Here is a 13931-nt window from a genome sequence, read left to right as displayed (position 1 = left end):
CAGTCTAGACCCGACGCTTAAATATCAGAGTCACAGCAAGAATCAAACCGAAGTATTCTGCGTGCCGGTAAAGTATCCTCCCACAGAACAACGCCATGCCTCTGACTGCTTTGGAAAAACACCTTATTCGGGCTTGATGTTGGTCAGTGTTTCAGTTGTAGTTGCAGTGTGAGCTGTCTTATTTTGTAAACGCACATATATACCCCTATGATATACAGGCATCACGTTGGACTAAAGACAATTGTATACTTAGGCGTCGAACTCTGAAGTTGCCCGACGTAGCACTAGCCAGGGCTACCATCCTCGAAAGCACAAGCGCCACACATCAACTTACCGCTTCTGGTAACGCTAATAGACATCTTGGTCTTAACAGCCATCGTTACGAAACTATAAACTGGTTGTATAAAACACATGTGACTGTTCAAACATATGTGGACAGGGAACATGTAGACAGAGAAGTGCTTTCACGGCGATTTTCACTCTTTAGAGCACATGCGCCGGCACCGAATATTGTAAAAGAATTACCACGCAGCTGCCGAGAAACTTCAGTCTGTAATGAGATTAATATTGCCGTTCTTTTCGGTCACTTTTAGTCAGTTCTCATGGTTTCAATTTTTTAAGTTATTTTATTCAGTCAGTACTAAGTCGCGCACATAGCTTAACCTGGTAGAATGAACAATGTGAAAAATATCTCAACACGTTCTAAAACATTTTCGGCCGACTTAAGGTCTAAAAATATGACGTCATTGAAGAATGAATTAGTTGAGAAAGCGTAGTGAAATGCTTCTTTTTTGCATGCACCTACCGCAAAACAAAAAAAAAGCTCGAAGGACTCTTGAGCGTCACTGAATTTTTTCTAATGTCTGCTATTTCACGACGCACTACCCATACGGCCTCTACAACGTTCACCTAGATACCAAGGTACGCCTTTGCATTTAGTACGGCAAGTTTTGCATAGTTTAAATATTCCGTATACGCTCAATCAAGTCTCATCGGTCATAATTCACACATGTGCTACGCACCAATCCTGCTTGTGAGCACAATGATATAAACTTGCTTTCGCTGCTACCGCGAAAGCATCTGTGAACTCGACACACGCTACGCACCATCGTCGAGTCGGCGGCGTCCACTGTACCCTCCGATGACGTAAATGCACGCGCCATGCGTCACCATGCGGTGGTTCGAACGTGGACCTGGCATTGGCGTCACGAGGGCCCACGAGTCAAGCTCAGCAGTGTACTCCTCGACGCTGGCGAGGACGGTCTCACCCGAGTTTCCACCGCTCACGTAAAGCTTGCCTGCAAACGCAGACCCGGCACGTTTTACAGACAGGCTGTGTGAGAGAGGCACTGCGCGTGGGAATTACTGAATAAAATGCTTTGTTGGACGTGTTGATTTATTCTCGCATATATTTGAGCGCAAATGGACACCTCGTATACAGTTATCCCCTCTACTTGTGTATCGTCCATTTGCGCTCAAGTCTATTCTAGAACTATACCTTCGTGCGTTTAGGCACCGACGCGCAAATCTCCCTTAAGGAAAGCCTTCTCACTTTTAACTTGTTAGATAGCCGGCGGCTCTGCCCCGACAAGCAGATACAGACAATAGGGGACTAGGGCAAAATATGAACCCTTATTGCGCCGCGCAAGCTTCTTTTGTAACTTCACCAAAAATGGGGGAGAGAAAGAAAATGAATGGAAACAGGGCTATCGCTTCAGCCGAGACAGAAAACAGGAAGGGGGGTCTCTCTTCTTGAAAACAGAACCGTTGTGCTGGCTTTCGTTGCCTGGTAGAACGCCAAAGCACTGGTTCCGCACTTGGGGTTATCACTTGTGCAGGTGACATAATCACAGGATGGTCGTGGGGGCTTGCGGTAGTGATCACTTCTGGGAGAAGCATGGTGTAGCTTGTAGTGGAGGGCCCCGCGATCGTTTAGGCAGCACGCACATATTAGCCTCTGATATGGATGCTCAGCCCGGCGATATCGGAGACAGCGATTCTTGTCTAGGGCGCACTTGGTCAACGTGGCGCCTGACTAAAGATTGAGGGGTTTTGACCCATTCGGGATCCTATAGTAGACTGCACACGCCCTGGCGTCCACTTTTCTCCAACACCGTAGTTTCGCGCCTACACACTGCTTCCTATGGGGACCACCCGGTCATCTAATGCCGGCGGCCAGTGTGCAACAGTTGAGGGAAAACAAGCATTCAATCGAGATCGTAACTGGAGCCCTAGCAGAAATTCTGACGGAGATTTTCACGTCTTCTGTGGTGTTCTCCTGTAGTTCAACAAGACCCGCACATGGTTGTCCTCCAGATTACCCTCCCTCATCTTCCAAAGTCCGTCTTTTATTGTACGCACTGTATGTTCTGCCACTCTATTAGACTGTGGCTGAAAAGGCGCTGTTTGGAGATGCAAAATGTTGTTCCTTAAACGCCATTGAATAATTAACTAGTTGAGAAAGCGTAGTGTTTTTCGCGACGAACATAGCAAAGTCCTGGCAAGAAAACTGTGTCCCATTATTCGAAACAATTTAATGGTTCGTGGCACACCTAATTGGCTGAACATGGTGCGGAGACAGCTGATTGTGCTTGTTGTTGTGGCATATTTGACTCACAAGGTTTATATCCACTTGGTATGCGTACTACCACTATAATCATTTTTCCTGCAAGGGCCCGGCAAAATTTATATGTATCCGCGACTAGTTTTCATTCGTTCTCCGCCAGGTCACTGGTGGTGCTGCTACCAGCATGGGGGTGTTTTAGACACAGTTGGTGCAGCCGGCTGAAAGCGCTTCAATATTGTTGTCTAGTCGGGGCCACCAAAAGTTTGACCTTGCCACTTCTTTTATTGCTGACGAGCCTAGGTGGGTCTCATGTTACAGTTGTAGAAGTCGGTCCCACGCTTTTTCCGGTATCACTACACGATGCCCCCAACAAACTAGACCATAAGCTACGGACAGCTAGTTTACGATCGAAAAACGGCCGCAATGTTTTCTCCACATGTTTAGGCTCTTTTGGCCCAGCCTTGCAATATGCAATTCGTTACCACCGTTAGTGTGGTGTCTGCGGCCGATAGCTGCTGTAACTTTCGTGTTGTGACAACATCGTCACCAGAATTTTCCAGAGCGAGGACATATTCTTGTGGCACACCTACGTCATCAGCCTCCGTAGACTCTAGCGGCAGCCTGCTCAGTTGAGCAACTGTTTTCCCGGCGTGTATCGCAGCTTGTATCGGTAGCCGCCCAAGTACAGCGCGCAGCGCTGAATAGATGCTACAGTCAGGGGTGGTGTGGGGCGGTCAGACTGGAGCAAACCCACGAAGGGCTGGTGGTCCGTCATGAGAGTGAATTAGTGACCAAAAATGTAAAAACAAAATTTAGGGACGCCAAACACCAAAGCCAGGGCCTCTCTTTCCAGCTGGGAGTAATTTTTCTCGGCGGCTGTCAGTGTACGGGACCTATCCCCTATGTGCGTGCCGTTAACCGTGTTTAAAAGTGCCACGCCTACATCGTAGGGGAAAACATCACATTCGAGCTTCAATTTTTTCGATCGGTCAAAATGAACAAGAACCTGAACTTGCATTAGGCTGTCTTTTACCTTCTAGAAAGCACTTTTTGTGGCCGCCCCCTCTGCCATACTGTTCCTTTCTCCAAAAATTTATTGAGCGGACAAAGTAGAGCGAACTTATTAGGCACAACTTCAACATAGAATGTCCGCATTCCTAAAAAAGAACGCCGCTCAGTGACGTTCTGGGGGCGAGGTGCCTGAATGATAGCTTCCAATTTTTTCTCTGTGGGATAAAGGCCCTCTCTGTCTATGCGATGGCCGAGATATGTGTCACAACGTTGTCGAAAACTGCATTTATCATACCTTAGCTTTACTCCATGTTCACGGAACCGTTGCAACACACTCTTCAGGTGTTGACTCCAATCGCCACGAGTTTCCAAAACCAGTACATCTTCATGGTATGCCTGGACCCTGGCAAACCTGACAGTATTGTATTTATTTTTTTAGCTGCAGCAAAGGATATTCCAAAGGGAATCCTAATATAAGAAAACAAGCCTTTGTGCGTGTTAATGACACAAAGCTTCCTTGAGGATTTATCCAAAGTAACTTGACAATGGGGATCTCGCTGATCAAGAATGCTGAATTAATATCCTCCGTTTATAGATGCAAACATGTCTTCAATTACTGGGAGAGGGTACTGCTCAACTGAACAGGCTGCATTTAGTGTGGCTTCGAAGTGGCCACAAATTCTCAACGTTCAGACTTTTTTAGGCATTGGCACGATGGGAATGGACCAATCAGAATGGTGGTCTGGTGAAATCACACCAATAGCTACCAGCCGGTACAGCTCTTGCGAGACTAGGGCAAAATATGAACGTTTATTGCATCGTGCAAGGTTCTTTTCTAGCTTCAGCAAAAAGGGGGAAGAGGGGGAAACGGGGCTATCGCTTCAGTCAAGACATAAAACACGAAGGGGAGAAAGGGGAGGGGCCGTAGACTGGAAGCTCGATATTTGTAACACACTCAAATTACCATTACCTGCGTTTCGCTAATGCGTTCAAGCTATGGCACAAATAGTGGTACAAGTGCTACAAGCAGTGATGCAGTGGCAGTCTGTACAAGGAAAGGCTGCAATGTCACATGCCGGGAATGCAACTGGAAGTCTAAGTACATAAAAGGAGTTCAAGTGCGCCAAGATTCACATTCGTCTGCACAAGAAGTGATAATCACATAAAAGTAAGAATCAAGAATATAAACATCAGCAACAACTTTATCACTTGGTTTAAGTCACTACTGAGTTTATTATGTTCTATGACAGCCGTGCTGAAGTCCGACACGCTATATATCTTTTACACGTCAGTAAACCAAAATGAACAGACTTGATTCGAAGGCATAAGCGGCGCAAACAAACATAAGGCTATTAGAATGACAGTTTGAAATAAATTTTGCGCACATCAACTCGTCACCATAGCTAATCAGCTTTAAAAAAAATGAACCCAACGAGTTCGCATGCGAGCAGATCAGCCAACTTCCTCTACCTCCGTCTATGTGCACTTGTGTCATCAAATAATTGTGAAAGATCCACGTTTTTATCGCAATACCTAAATACTCGTGCATACACGTGAAATGCATAGAGTGGACAGAAGGCAGGCATACAAGTGCGACAGTCTCTCACATGAATTTTGCAGAAATGCGTGCAGAAAAAATTGGCTTAGTGGTGCGCAAAGCTCAAGCACTATATCGCTTTACTTCTCGACACAATCAAGTAAGCGTGACTTCGACTGGTACAGTTGCTGTGGCAACAACACATGCAATACTGCAGAAGCAATGATGTGTATCTGCATTTGTTCAGTTCAAGCTGTTCTCGCTTTTCGAGCTAAAGCCTGCTTAATGAATGGCCAAGAAGTCACCAACTACGCTGGCCATGTGGTTATATTGCTCGACTCTTGCACCCGCAGGTCACGGGGTCAAATCTCGGCTGTGTCGCGGCCCCATTTTCGATGGAGGCGAAAACGATGGAGGCCCGCTGCACGTTAAAGATCCCTAAGTGGTCAAAATTTCCGGAGTCCTCAAGAATATTAATAGTCTGTAGTGACGAATGCAAGCGTTGGGGGAGGGAAGACGAGAAGACGTTTGTTGTGACTGCGGATCAATGAGCATTGGTCCCGTGTATATAAACCCCAAGTGCTATTTGTTCAAACACTTCTAGATGCTTTAAATGTTAATATATTCGAGATCACACCATCTGTCAAACCAATCGGCCAAGTGCAAATAAAATTTGACGATATCTTCCCCATGAACGCTAAACACTTGCCCTCTAAATATTTGATTGGTTTATTAGAACAACACCTGTCTCAATTAGGTACTAATATAGTAATTGCAACGGATGCATCTATGAGTGGCGAGAAGGCAGGTGTGGGTATTTTTCTCTCTCATTATTCTGGTCATTTTCATTACGCCTCCCAGATTATACACCAATATTTGAAGTGGAATTAATGGCCGTTATACTAGCTATTCGTAAACTTCCTGCGACTCATTCGACAGCTGTGATAGTGTCTGACTCGTATTCCATGTGTTCATTTTTATCATCCTCGTCGACATCAGCAGTACTAGATACTTTTAAATCATTAATCCCAGCAAACATTCGTCTAGTGCGAATGATATGGGTGCCAGGCCATCGTAGTATATTTATAAACGAGATGGCTGACACACTTGCGCGAACATCTCTTGATCTTCCGATTGTGCCAATGATGCCTCCTACAGCTTATGTAACAGAAGCGAGGTTTAATAAACTTTCCCTTCTTGAAGACTCATCAAAAATCATGTTCCGAATCCAGATTTCTAGCACCTGCACTTCACATGGAATAATAAAGGGTGTCCCATGCGGCGTAAATTTGAAGTCTTAATAACAAAATTACGTTGCCGTGTACCACCTCTTAATTTCTACTTAAACAGGTCTGGTCTGGTGCCATCCCCTCTGTGCTCAAGCTGTAACGAACCTGAACATATCGACCATTTTCTTATCACATGTCACCGTTTCAAAAATTAAAGAAAAAACTGCTTCGAAATTTTATTCAGAAAATTACGAATATCACTTAACACTCCCAATATTTTGTCTCTTGGGGCCACTTCATTGGGACACAGCGACAGGAACATCTGCGGGGCTCTCTGCGAATTCATAATAACACAAAAAGATTACCTTGCTGAGACAGCGATCAGCTCTCGAATTTTACTAGCCACACTACCACTTATTATTTAGCTGACACACTGCAATGATTCAACTTTCAGGAGAATTTGATATAACGATTCCACCTCAGATATTCAACAAATTCTATTATTTCTCTCGCCCCCCTTTTTTTCTTTTCTTTTTACATTGCGCCAAATTAATTTCACAGTCAAAACACAGTAATCATATTCCCCTTGTCTAGAAAATCTATAGGTATTGACTTGCATTAACCACCGGCTTCTTGGCCAATCCCCCTTAGTGGGTGAGAGCCACAAAAGAAAGGAACAAGCAAGCAAGCAATCATGCGGCTGCTGAAACTATTGACGGCTGTTTCGTCGCCGTTCAGCACAATAAACGGTAGTCTTACCTGAGCGGCTAAAAGTATTGTTGCATTTGGTGAAGAGTGCTGGTTTCCTCAACCTTGAAATCTGTTCCCGGCTTCTACCTCAACCCCCCGCATCGCCAATGCCTGACGGCATAACCCAGTCACCTGCAGCCCCAGCCTCATCTTTCAGCTGTTCCGGAATGCCACTAAAAGAAGGTCCCGTGATTTTCAACGCGACCGACGACCAATACGACGAAGACTGGCTGTCCGAGTATGAAGTAGCAAGCGCTCACAATAAGTGGGATGATACAGACAAGCTTGGCTACCTTCATTTTTATTTCGCTGGTGTGGCGCAGCTGAGATTTACTAACCACAAACCCGAAATTTCCACTTGGTCAGCCTTTAAAACACGTTTTGCGGAAGTCTTCGGTGGGCCAGCTGTTCGCAAGCTCCGCGCCGAAAAGCGCTTGCGCGGTGCTTGCGAGACCTCTACCTCATATACTAAGAATGTTCTGGACTTCTGCCATCGTGCCCATCCCGAAATGTCCAACACTGACAAAATATGGCCCATTATGAAATGTACCGAGGACGACGCCTTTCACATGCCTGTTCAAAAAAAAAAAGCCCGAACTAGCGCTCAGTTGATCCATCACTGTCAGAGTTACGACGTGCTGCGGAGTGAGCGCCTTTCTACGCTACTTCAAAACCTCGACACGACCACCACAATTGCGTTAACCATTGGCGCTGTTTCCGCCGAACAGACCACGCTGATGCAGCAGTTCGTCCGAGATGAAGTCGCGCGCCAATTGTCTCTCGTGCCCTACGTTCCGACAAGAGTGCAGACGCTGACCCCAACGCTCTGCAAGGTGATGCAAGAGGGAGTATATGACGCTCTGACTCCCACATGCCATTGTTCGCCTATCTGCGCCCCTCTGATTTCACGCTTATGCCACAAGACAATCGTTGCCGTCGCTACCACCCGTCACGGTTACTGCTCGACAGCCCCACTCCTTCTACGCAGCGAGTCCACCTGTCCGTCCCCACCCACCTCCTTTTCACCATCCCGCATCGCCGTCAACTAACCATTGCTGCACCCAGGACAACAGGTCAATCTGCTGCTTCCGCCATATCCCTGCTCATGTAGCACGCTACTGCCGTCGTCATGTTTAGAACCCAAACGCTGGTGAGGTGAGTTCCAGCTCCTATCGTACCGAGCCACCACATTCGTCTTCGGTCCACCCTACGCCGGATCTGCTGCTGCCACGTCGCCGTGGCTTCGGCAGCAATCGGTCGCCCTCGCCAAGGCAGCGTTCTGTTTCTCCGATGCTTCCTCGATCGTCCCCTCCTCCCCAGGCGGCAAATTGACCATCGCAGTTCCCAAGGCAAGAGCTGCGCACATATCTAAAGCTTCGAGGCCTCCATTTTTACCCGATAACGAAATAATAACCCACGCATGCTGATGGTGTACCTGCGCAAGCGCTCATTGATACTCGTGATACCGTGTCTGTGCTCAGTGGTCAACTGTGCCAAAAGTTTAAAAAGCTTACGCTGCCGCTTTCTGACGTCTATCTCTGCACGGCTACTGCGCACTACATCCAACCTTCTGTGACGTGCACAGCTCGACTCGTATTTCAGCATGTTTAGTATGTAGTCGAATTTGTTGTGTTTTCTCCATGTTGGCTAGGCATCATCTTAGGCTGGGACTCTCTCTGTACTGGTCGTGCCGTCGTTCACTGCGCACGTGCCGAACTATATAAAGTTGCCGACGATGTGTGAACGCCCTGTGTGAAGCGCCGACGTCTGACAGACCCTCTGTTCAGCCGTTATCACCTCAAGTCATCGTCGCTACGGACACTCACATCCTTATTCTATCCTGCGTTCTTGTCCGACTCTTCTGCGACGACGTGCCCTTTGTCGCCGCACTCTTCATCCCCTCCGAAGCCTTCAGCACTCGCAAAAGCTACCTTCTCTGATTCGCATTTATCACCATAAAATACTGACGTGATTCCGTCTATGTCATCAGCCCGCTTCCTTTGCCAGCCATCTCATTCTGTGGCGAAGTCATCGGTAACCTCGAGGATATTGATTGTGTTTCCTCCAGTCACTTACTTGATGATTTGCCATCAGCTTACGTAAACACCATTAGTCCTGATACCACACCCACTTCCTCTATTGAGGTATTCTCCTATTAGACTGACCCTGAACTTCAGCTGCTCAGCATACCCAACTCCTTGCTCTGTTCGATCACTTCAAAATGTCATTCGACCATAGCGAACGTTCTTTGGGTTGCACGTCTACCAATGTCCACCACATTGATACCGGGAGCCATAAACCTTTGCACCAGCACCCATATTGGATTTCTCACGCTGAACGCCGTGTTATTGATGATCAGGCGAACGATGTGCTTCAACGTGGCATAGTACACCTTTCGAACAGCCCTTGTGCCTTTCCGGTTGTAGTGGTGAAGAAAAAAGGATGCAGCATTATATTATGCGTTGATTATAGGCGTCCTAGTAAAATCCTGCGGAAGGATTTATCTGCTGCACAAAATTAATGACGCTCTCGATTGCCTGCTGGGAGCAGAATGATTTTCTTCTTTATACCTTCAAAAGGGCTACTGGCAAGTCTCTATGAAAGAAGCCGACCGCTGCAAGACTGCGTTTGTAACGCGTGACGGATTGCACGAGTTTAGGGTGATGTCGTTCATCCTCTGTGATGCGCCTGCCACCTTTAAACGCCTCATGAACAACATCCTCAGAGGCTTGAAATCGAACACATGCCTATGCTTTTTGGATTACAGTGCCGTTTTCTCAAATTAAGAATTCGACTTTCACCTCAGCCCCTCGCAAGCGTCCTGACTTGTATTACAGACGCTGTACCTTAGCCTAATTTGAAGAAATTTCACTTCGCTGCCCACCGGCTTACCATATTAGGGCATGTTAGAAAGCATGGTTTCCGTTCTGATGCAGCCAAGATCCGCTCTGTCGCCGACTTTCTCAGGCTGGCTACACTAAAATAAATCCGCAGCTTCATGGGCCTCTGATCATAATGCCACGTTCCGTTTCTCAAGTTTTGTTATCGCCCCAAAACACTACACAATTCTCAGCACAAAACGCGCGTGCAGTTTTCGAGAAGCTTCCGGACTTTAGTAGATCATTTCGGTAAGATCACGCCCACTCTGCGAACTGTACAGATTATGCTGGAACCTACGTAACCGCCAGCGATAACGCTAAAACATTTGATGGCAAGAGTATAAATGCCGACGCACTTCGCCGCTTGTGAGTAGTTGATCGACGGCCGACGCTCCGTTCACTGCTATCTGTGCAAGACTGCTAGTGTAATCGAACTTTCCGTTTACCGGGTACAGGTTCGCACAAAAAACAGTTAAATCCCAACATAAAGTCTCCTGTCTTCGGCCACGTCGCGACCCCGTGACATCTGGTGGAAGCGCTGCTTCGTTCATGTACCGGACGCCCCCGTCAAGTCGTGAACCCAGCCCACGTCGCGGAGAAGACACCGACGCCAATCAGGAGCAGCGAACAAGCCGCCGACAGCAAGTGCTACCACCGGAGTACGGGCTTCTACAAGACAAGGTGCGGAAGACCAAGGCCATGACCGCGAATGCAGCGACAATGACAACCGCAGCGTCGCAGCCCACGATGGCCATGCATCAACCCAGAGAACCACCAATTTTTCATGGGTCATCGTTCGAAAACCCGGAGTCCTGGCTATAAACATACGACCGTGTGGCCGCCCTCAACCGCTGGGACCATGACGAAAAGCTCCGTCGTATGTTCTTCTATTTGGAAGACACCGCAAAGACCTGGCTCGAAAATCGGGAAACCATGCTCCGAACGTGGGATGCTTTCTGCGGCATATTCCTGCAAACGTTCGCGAGCGTCGCTCGCAAAGAGAGGGCCGCTGCTTTATTAGAGACCCGGGTTCAGCTACCAATTGATAATGTCGCCATTTTCACAGAAGAAATGACCCACCTATTCCGTCACATTGACCCAGCATGCCTGAGGAGAAAAAAGTTCGTTTCCTCATGCGAGGGGTCAAACAGGAGCTCTTTGCGGGACTGAAGAGAAATCCATTGAACACCGTCCAAGAATTTGTAGCCGAAGCGACCACTATCGAAAAGACCCTGGACATGCGCACCCGACGGTATAATCGTCGCCTGACTCCAGAATACGCTGCTGCTCAAGCCAGTAACTCCGAAGACCTGCGTGAAACGATCCGAGCGATCGTGCGGGAAGAGCTGCGCAAGCTGTTGCCTTCGGCGCAGCCTCAAGTGGATTCGATCACCGACATTGTGCGAGAAGTTCGGCAATCGCTTCGAATTCCCCAAGCACCGCTGCCCGAGCCGGAAGCTATGAGCTACGCCGCTGCAGTGCGCCACACCGCTCCTCCCAGTCCACGCCAAAACGCCGCCTCATTGCACTTCTTTCGACAGACGCCACCGCCGCCACCACCCCCACTGACGTCATACCATTTGCCAGCGGCCCAGCACAGTGCGCCGAGGAAGACTGACGTCTGGCGCACCGCTGACCACCGCCCGCTCTGCTACCACTGCGGCAAGGCTGGACATACATACCGCCTTTGCCAGTACCGACAGATGGGACTGCGTGGCTTCGCCGTCAATGCACCACGCCCACAGCCAGCAGAACGGCCACGTGACATCGCCGACTACCTGACAGGAACTCAGTGGACACCATGAAGCCCTTCGCGTTCACCGTCGCCCAGCCGCCGCACGTCACCGCACCACCGGCAGTACTCTGGCCCAACGCGGAGCTGGTCTCTTAGCCCGTATCCGGGAAACTAAGGGCAGCAACCGATGGAGGTGCGGTTGCTGTGCGACGAACTACCGAAGATCCTCCGACGACGACGACGCCGTGACGGAGCTTTCCGAACACAACGACAACCAGGCGAAGCCCTGAAGGCGAAACCTCACTTATCAAAGGTGACCTGACGACGCAACATGGAAGCAGCGGAACAAGCCGATGCAGCCGTGAGCCAACGCCACGCCCTAACTGTAATGCGAGACGGCGAACTAGCGACCTCGACGTTCTTATCGACGGCCACAGCGTGACCGCTCTCGTCGATACTGGAGCTGACTACTCCGTCATCAGTGGGTCGTTCGCCGCGAAGTTAAAAAAAGTTAGAATCGCTTGGGAAGGCCCTGAAATCCGCATAGCCGGAGGTCATCTCGTAACGCCTGCAGGAATCTGCACAGCGAGAGTCACCATTAACGGTCGTATTTATTCTACAGACTTCGTAGTCCTACAGCGTTACTCGAGAGATGTCATCCTTGGCATGGACTTCTTATGCCTGCATGGTGCTGTCATCAACCTAAAAACAAAGTCGATAACGTTATCCACAGAAGAAGCACAACCGCCGCGCACGCCGTCCGGAAACCATGCTTGAATGTACTGGAAGAACAAGTCACCATTCCGCCTTGCTCAAGCGTCATTATTTCAGTCGGCGCTCCTAAATCACCTGGCTTGGAAGGCGTCGTTGAAGGCAGTCAGCATCTGTTGGTCACCCGAAATATTTGTGCCGCAAGAGGAATTGCAGAGCTGCGGGGAGGCAAAGCAACGGTTATGCTGACGAATTTCAGCAATGAGTACAAACATGTGAACAAAGGAACAACGGTCTCATACATCGAAGAAATTGTCGAAGCCACCAGCGCTTTCGCCCTCGGCGATTCTGCGAAACCTGCTCAGAGAAACCAAGCCCCTCTCATAGCTTTCCAAATCAATCTCAGACTTCCGAACTATAAGCAAGAACAGCTCAAGGCCCTGCTCCTGCAATACGAAGATTGCTTTTCGTCGTCATCGAAAATTCGGCAGACCCCAATCACGAAACATTGCATCATAACCGAAGAAAATGCCAGACCACTCCGTCAGAGTCTGTACAGGGTTTCGACGCGAGAACGTGAGGCCATGAAGAGACAAGTTGATGAAATGCTGCGGGATGACAACATCCAGCCGTCCAAGAGTCCATGGGCATCCCCCGTGGTGTTAGTGAAGAAAAAGGATGGGACCCTACGTTTCTGCGTCGATTATCGCCACCTGAACAAAATCACAAAAAAGACGTGCATCCTCTCCCACGAATAGACGACGAACTTGATCGGCTCCATAACGCCAAGTACTTTTCGTCAATGGAACTCAAGACTGGCTATTGGCAAAACGAAGTCGACGAAAGAGACCAAGAGAAGACGGCGTTTATAACACCGGATGGCCTCTTCAAGTTTAAGGTGATGCCCTTCCGTCTTTGCTCAGCGCCTGCAACTTTTCAACGCGTTATGGATACAGTACTGGCAGGATTGAAGTGGCAGACTTGCCTTGTGTACTTGGACCACGTCGTCGTGTTTTCCTCGAGTTTAGACGAGCATCTTCGGCGCCTTGAAGCAGTACTTCAAGCCAGCAAGACGTCCGGAGTCACACTGAAGCCAGAAAAGTGCAGATTTGCGTACGAGGAGCTCTTGTTTCTGGGGCACGTTATTAGCAAGTCTGGAGTTCGTCCCGATACACGGAAAACAGCCGCCATCGCCGACTTCCTGGCGCCCACTGACAAGAAGGCTGTACGCCGATTTCTGGGCCTGTGCGCCTATTATAGGCGGTTTGTGGAAAACTTCGCCCGCATCGCCGATCGTCTCACGAATCTTACCAAGGCCGACGTGGAGTTCAAGTGGGAAACGCCGCAGGAACACGCTTTTCAGGAGCTTAAACATCGCCTGAAGACGCCTCCGTTACTTGCCCATTTCGGCGAATCCGCCGAGACAGAAATACACACTGACGCAAGCAGCATAGGTCTTGACGCCATTCTTGTGCAGAAGGCTCATGGACTTGAAAGGGTTATTAGTTACGCC

The 13931-nt window shown here is 48.7% G+C and overlaps 1 protein-coding gene across 1 annotated transcript in view; it reads right to left on the bottom strand.

Moving 5' to 3' along the window:
- Positions 1-13931, bottom strand: part of LOC142790279 (kelch-like protein 7) — a 32275-nt gene that overhangs the window by 14121 nt on the left and 4223 nt on the right. Inside the window, exon 2 of the mRNA XM_075885229.1 lies at positions 1107-1298. Coding sequence (XP_075741344.1) covers positions 1107-1298 — 192 coding nt within the window. The remainder of the gene's footprint in view (positions 1-1106; positions 1299-13931) is intronic.

This window comes from Rhipicephalus microplus, chromosome 2, assembly GCF_043290135.1.
Source record: "Rhipicephalus microplus isolate Deutch F79 chromosome 2, USDA_Rmic, whole genome shotgun sequence".
Classification (NCBI taxonomy): Eukaryota; Metazoa; Arthropoda; class Arachnida; order Ixodida; family Ixodidae; genus Rhipicephalus; species Rhipicephalus microplus.
This window is presented reverse-complemented; position numbering and strand designations above follow the sequence as displayed.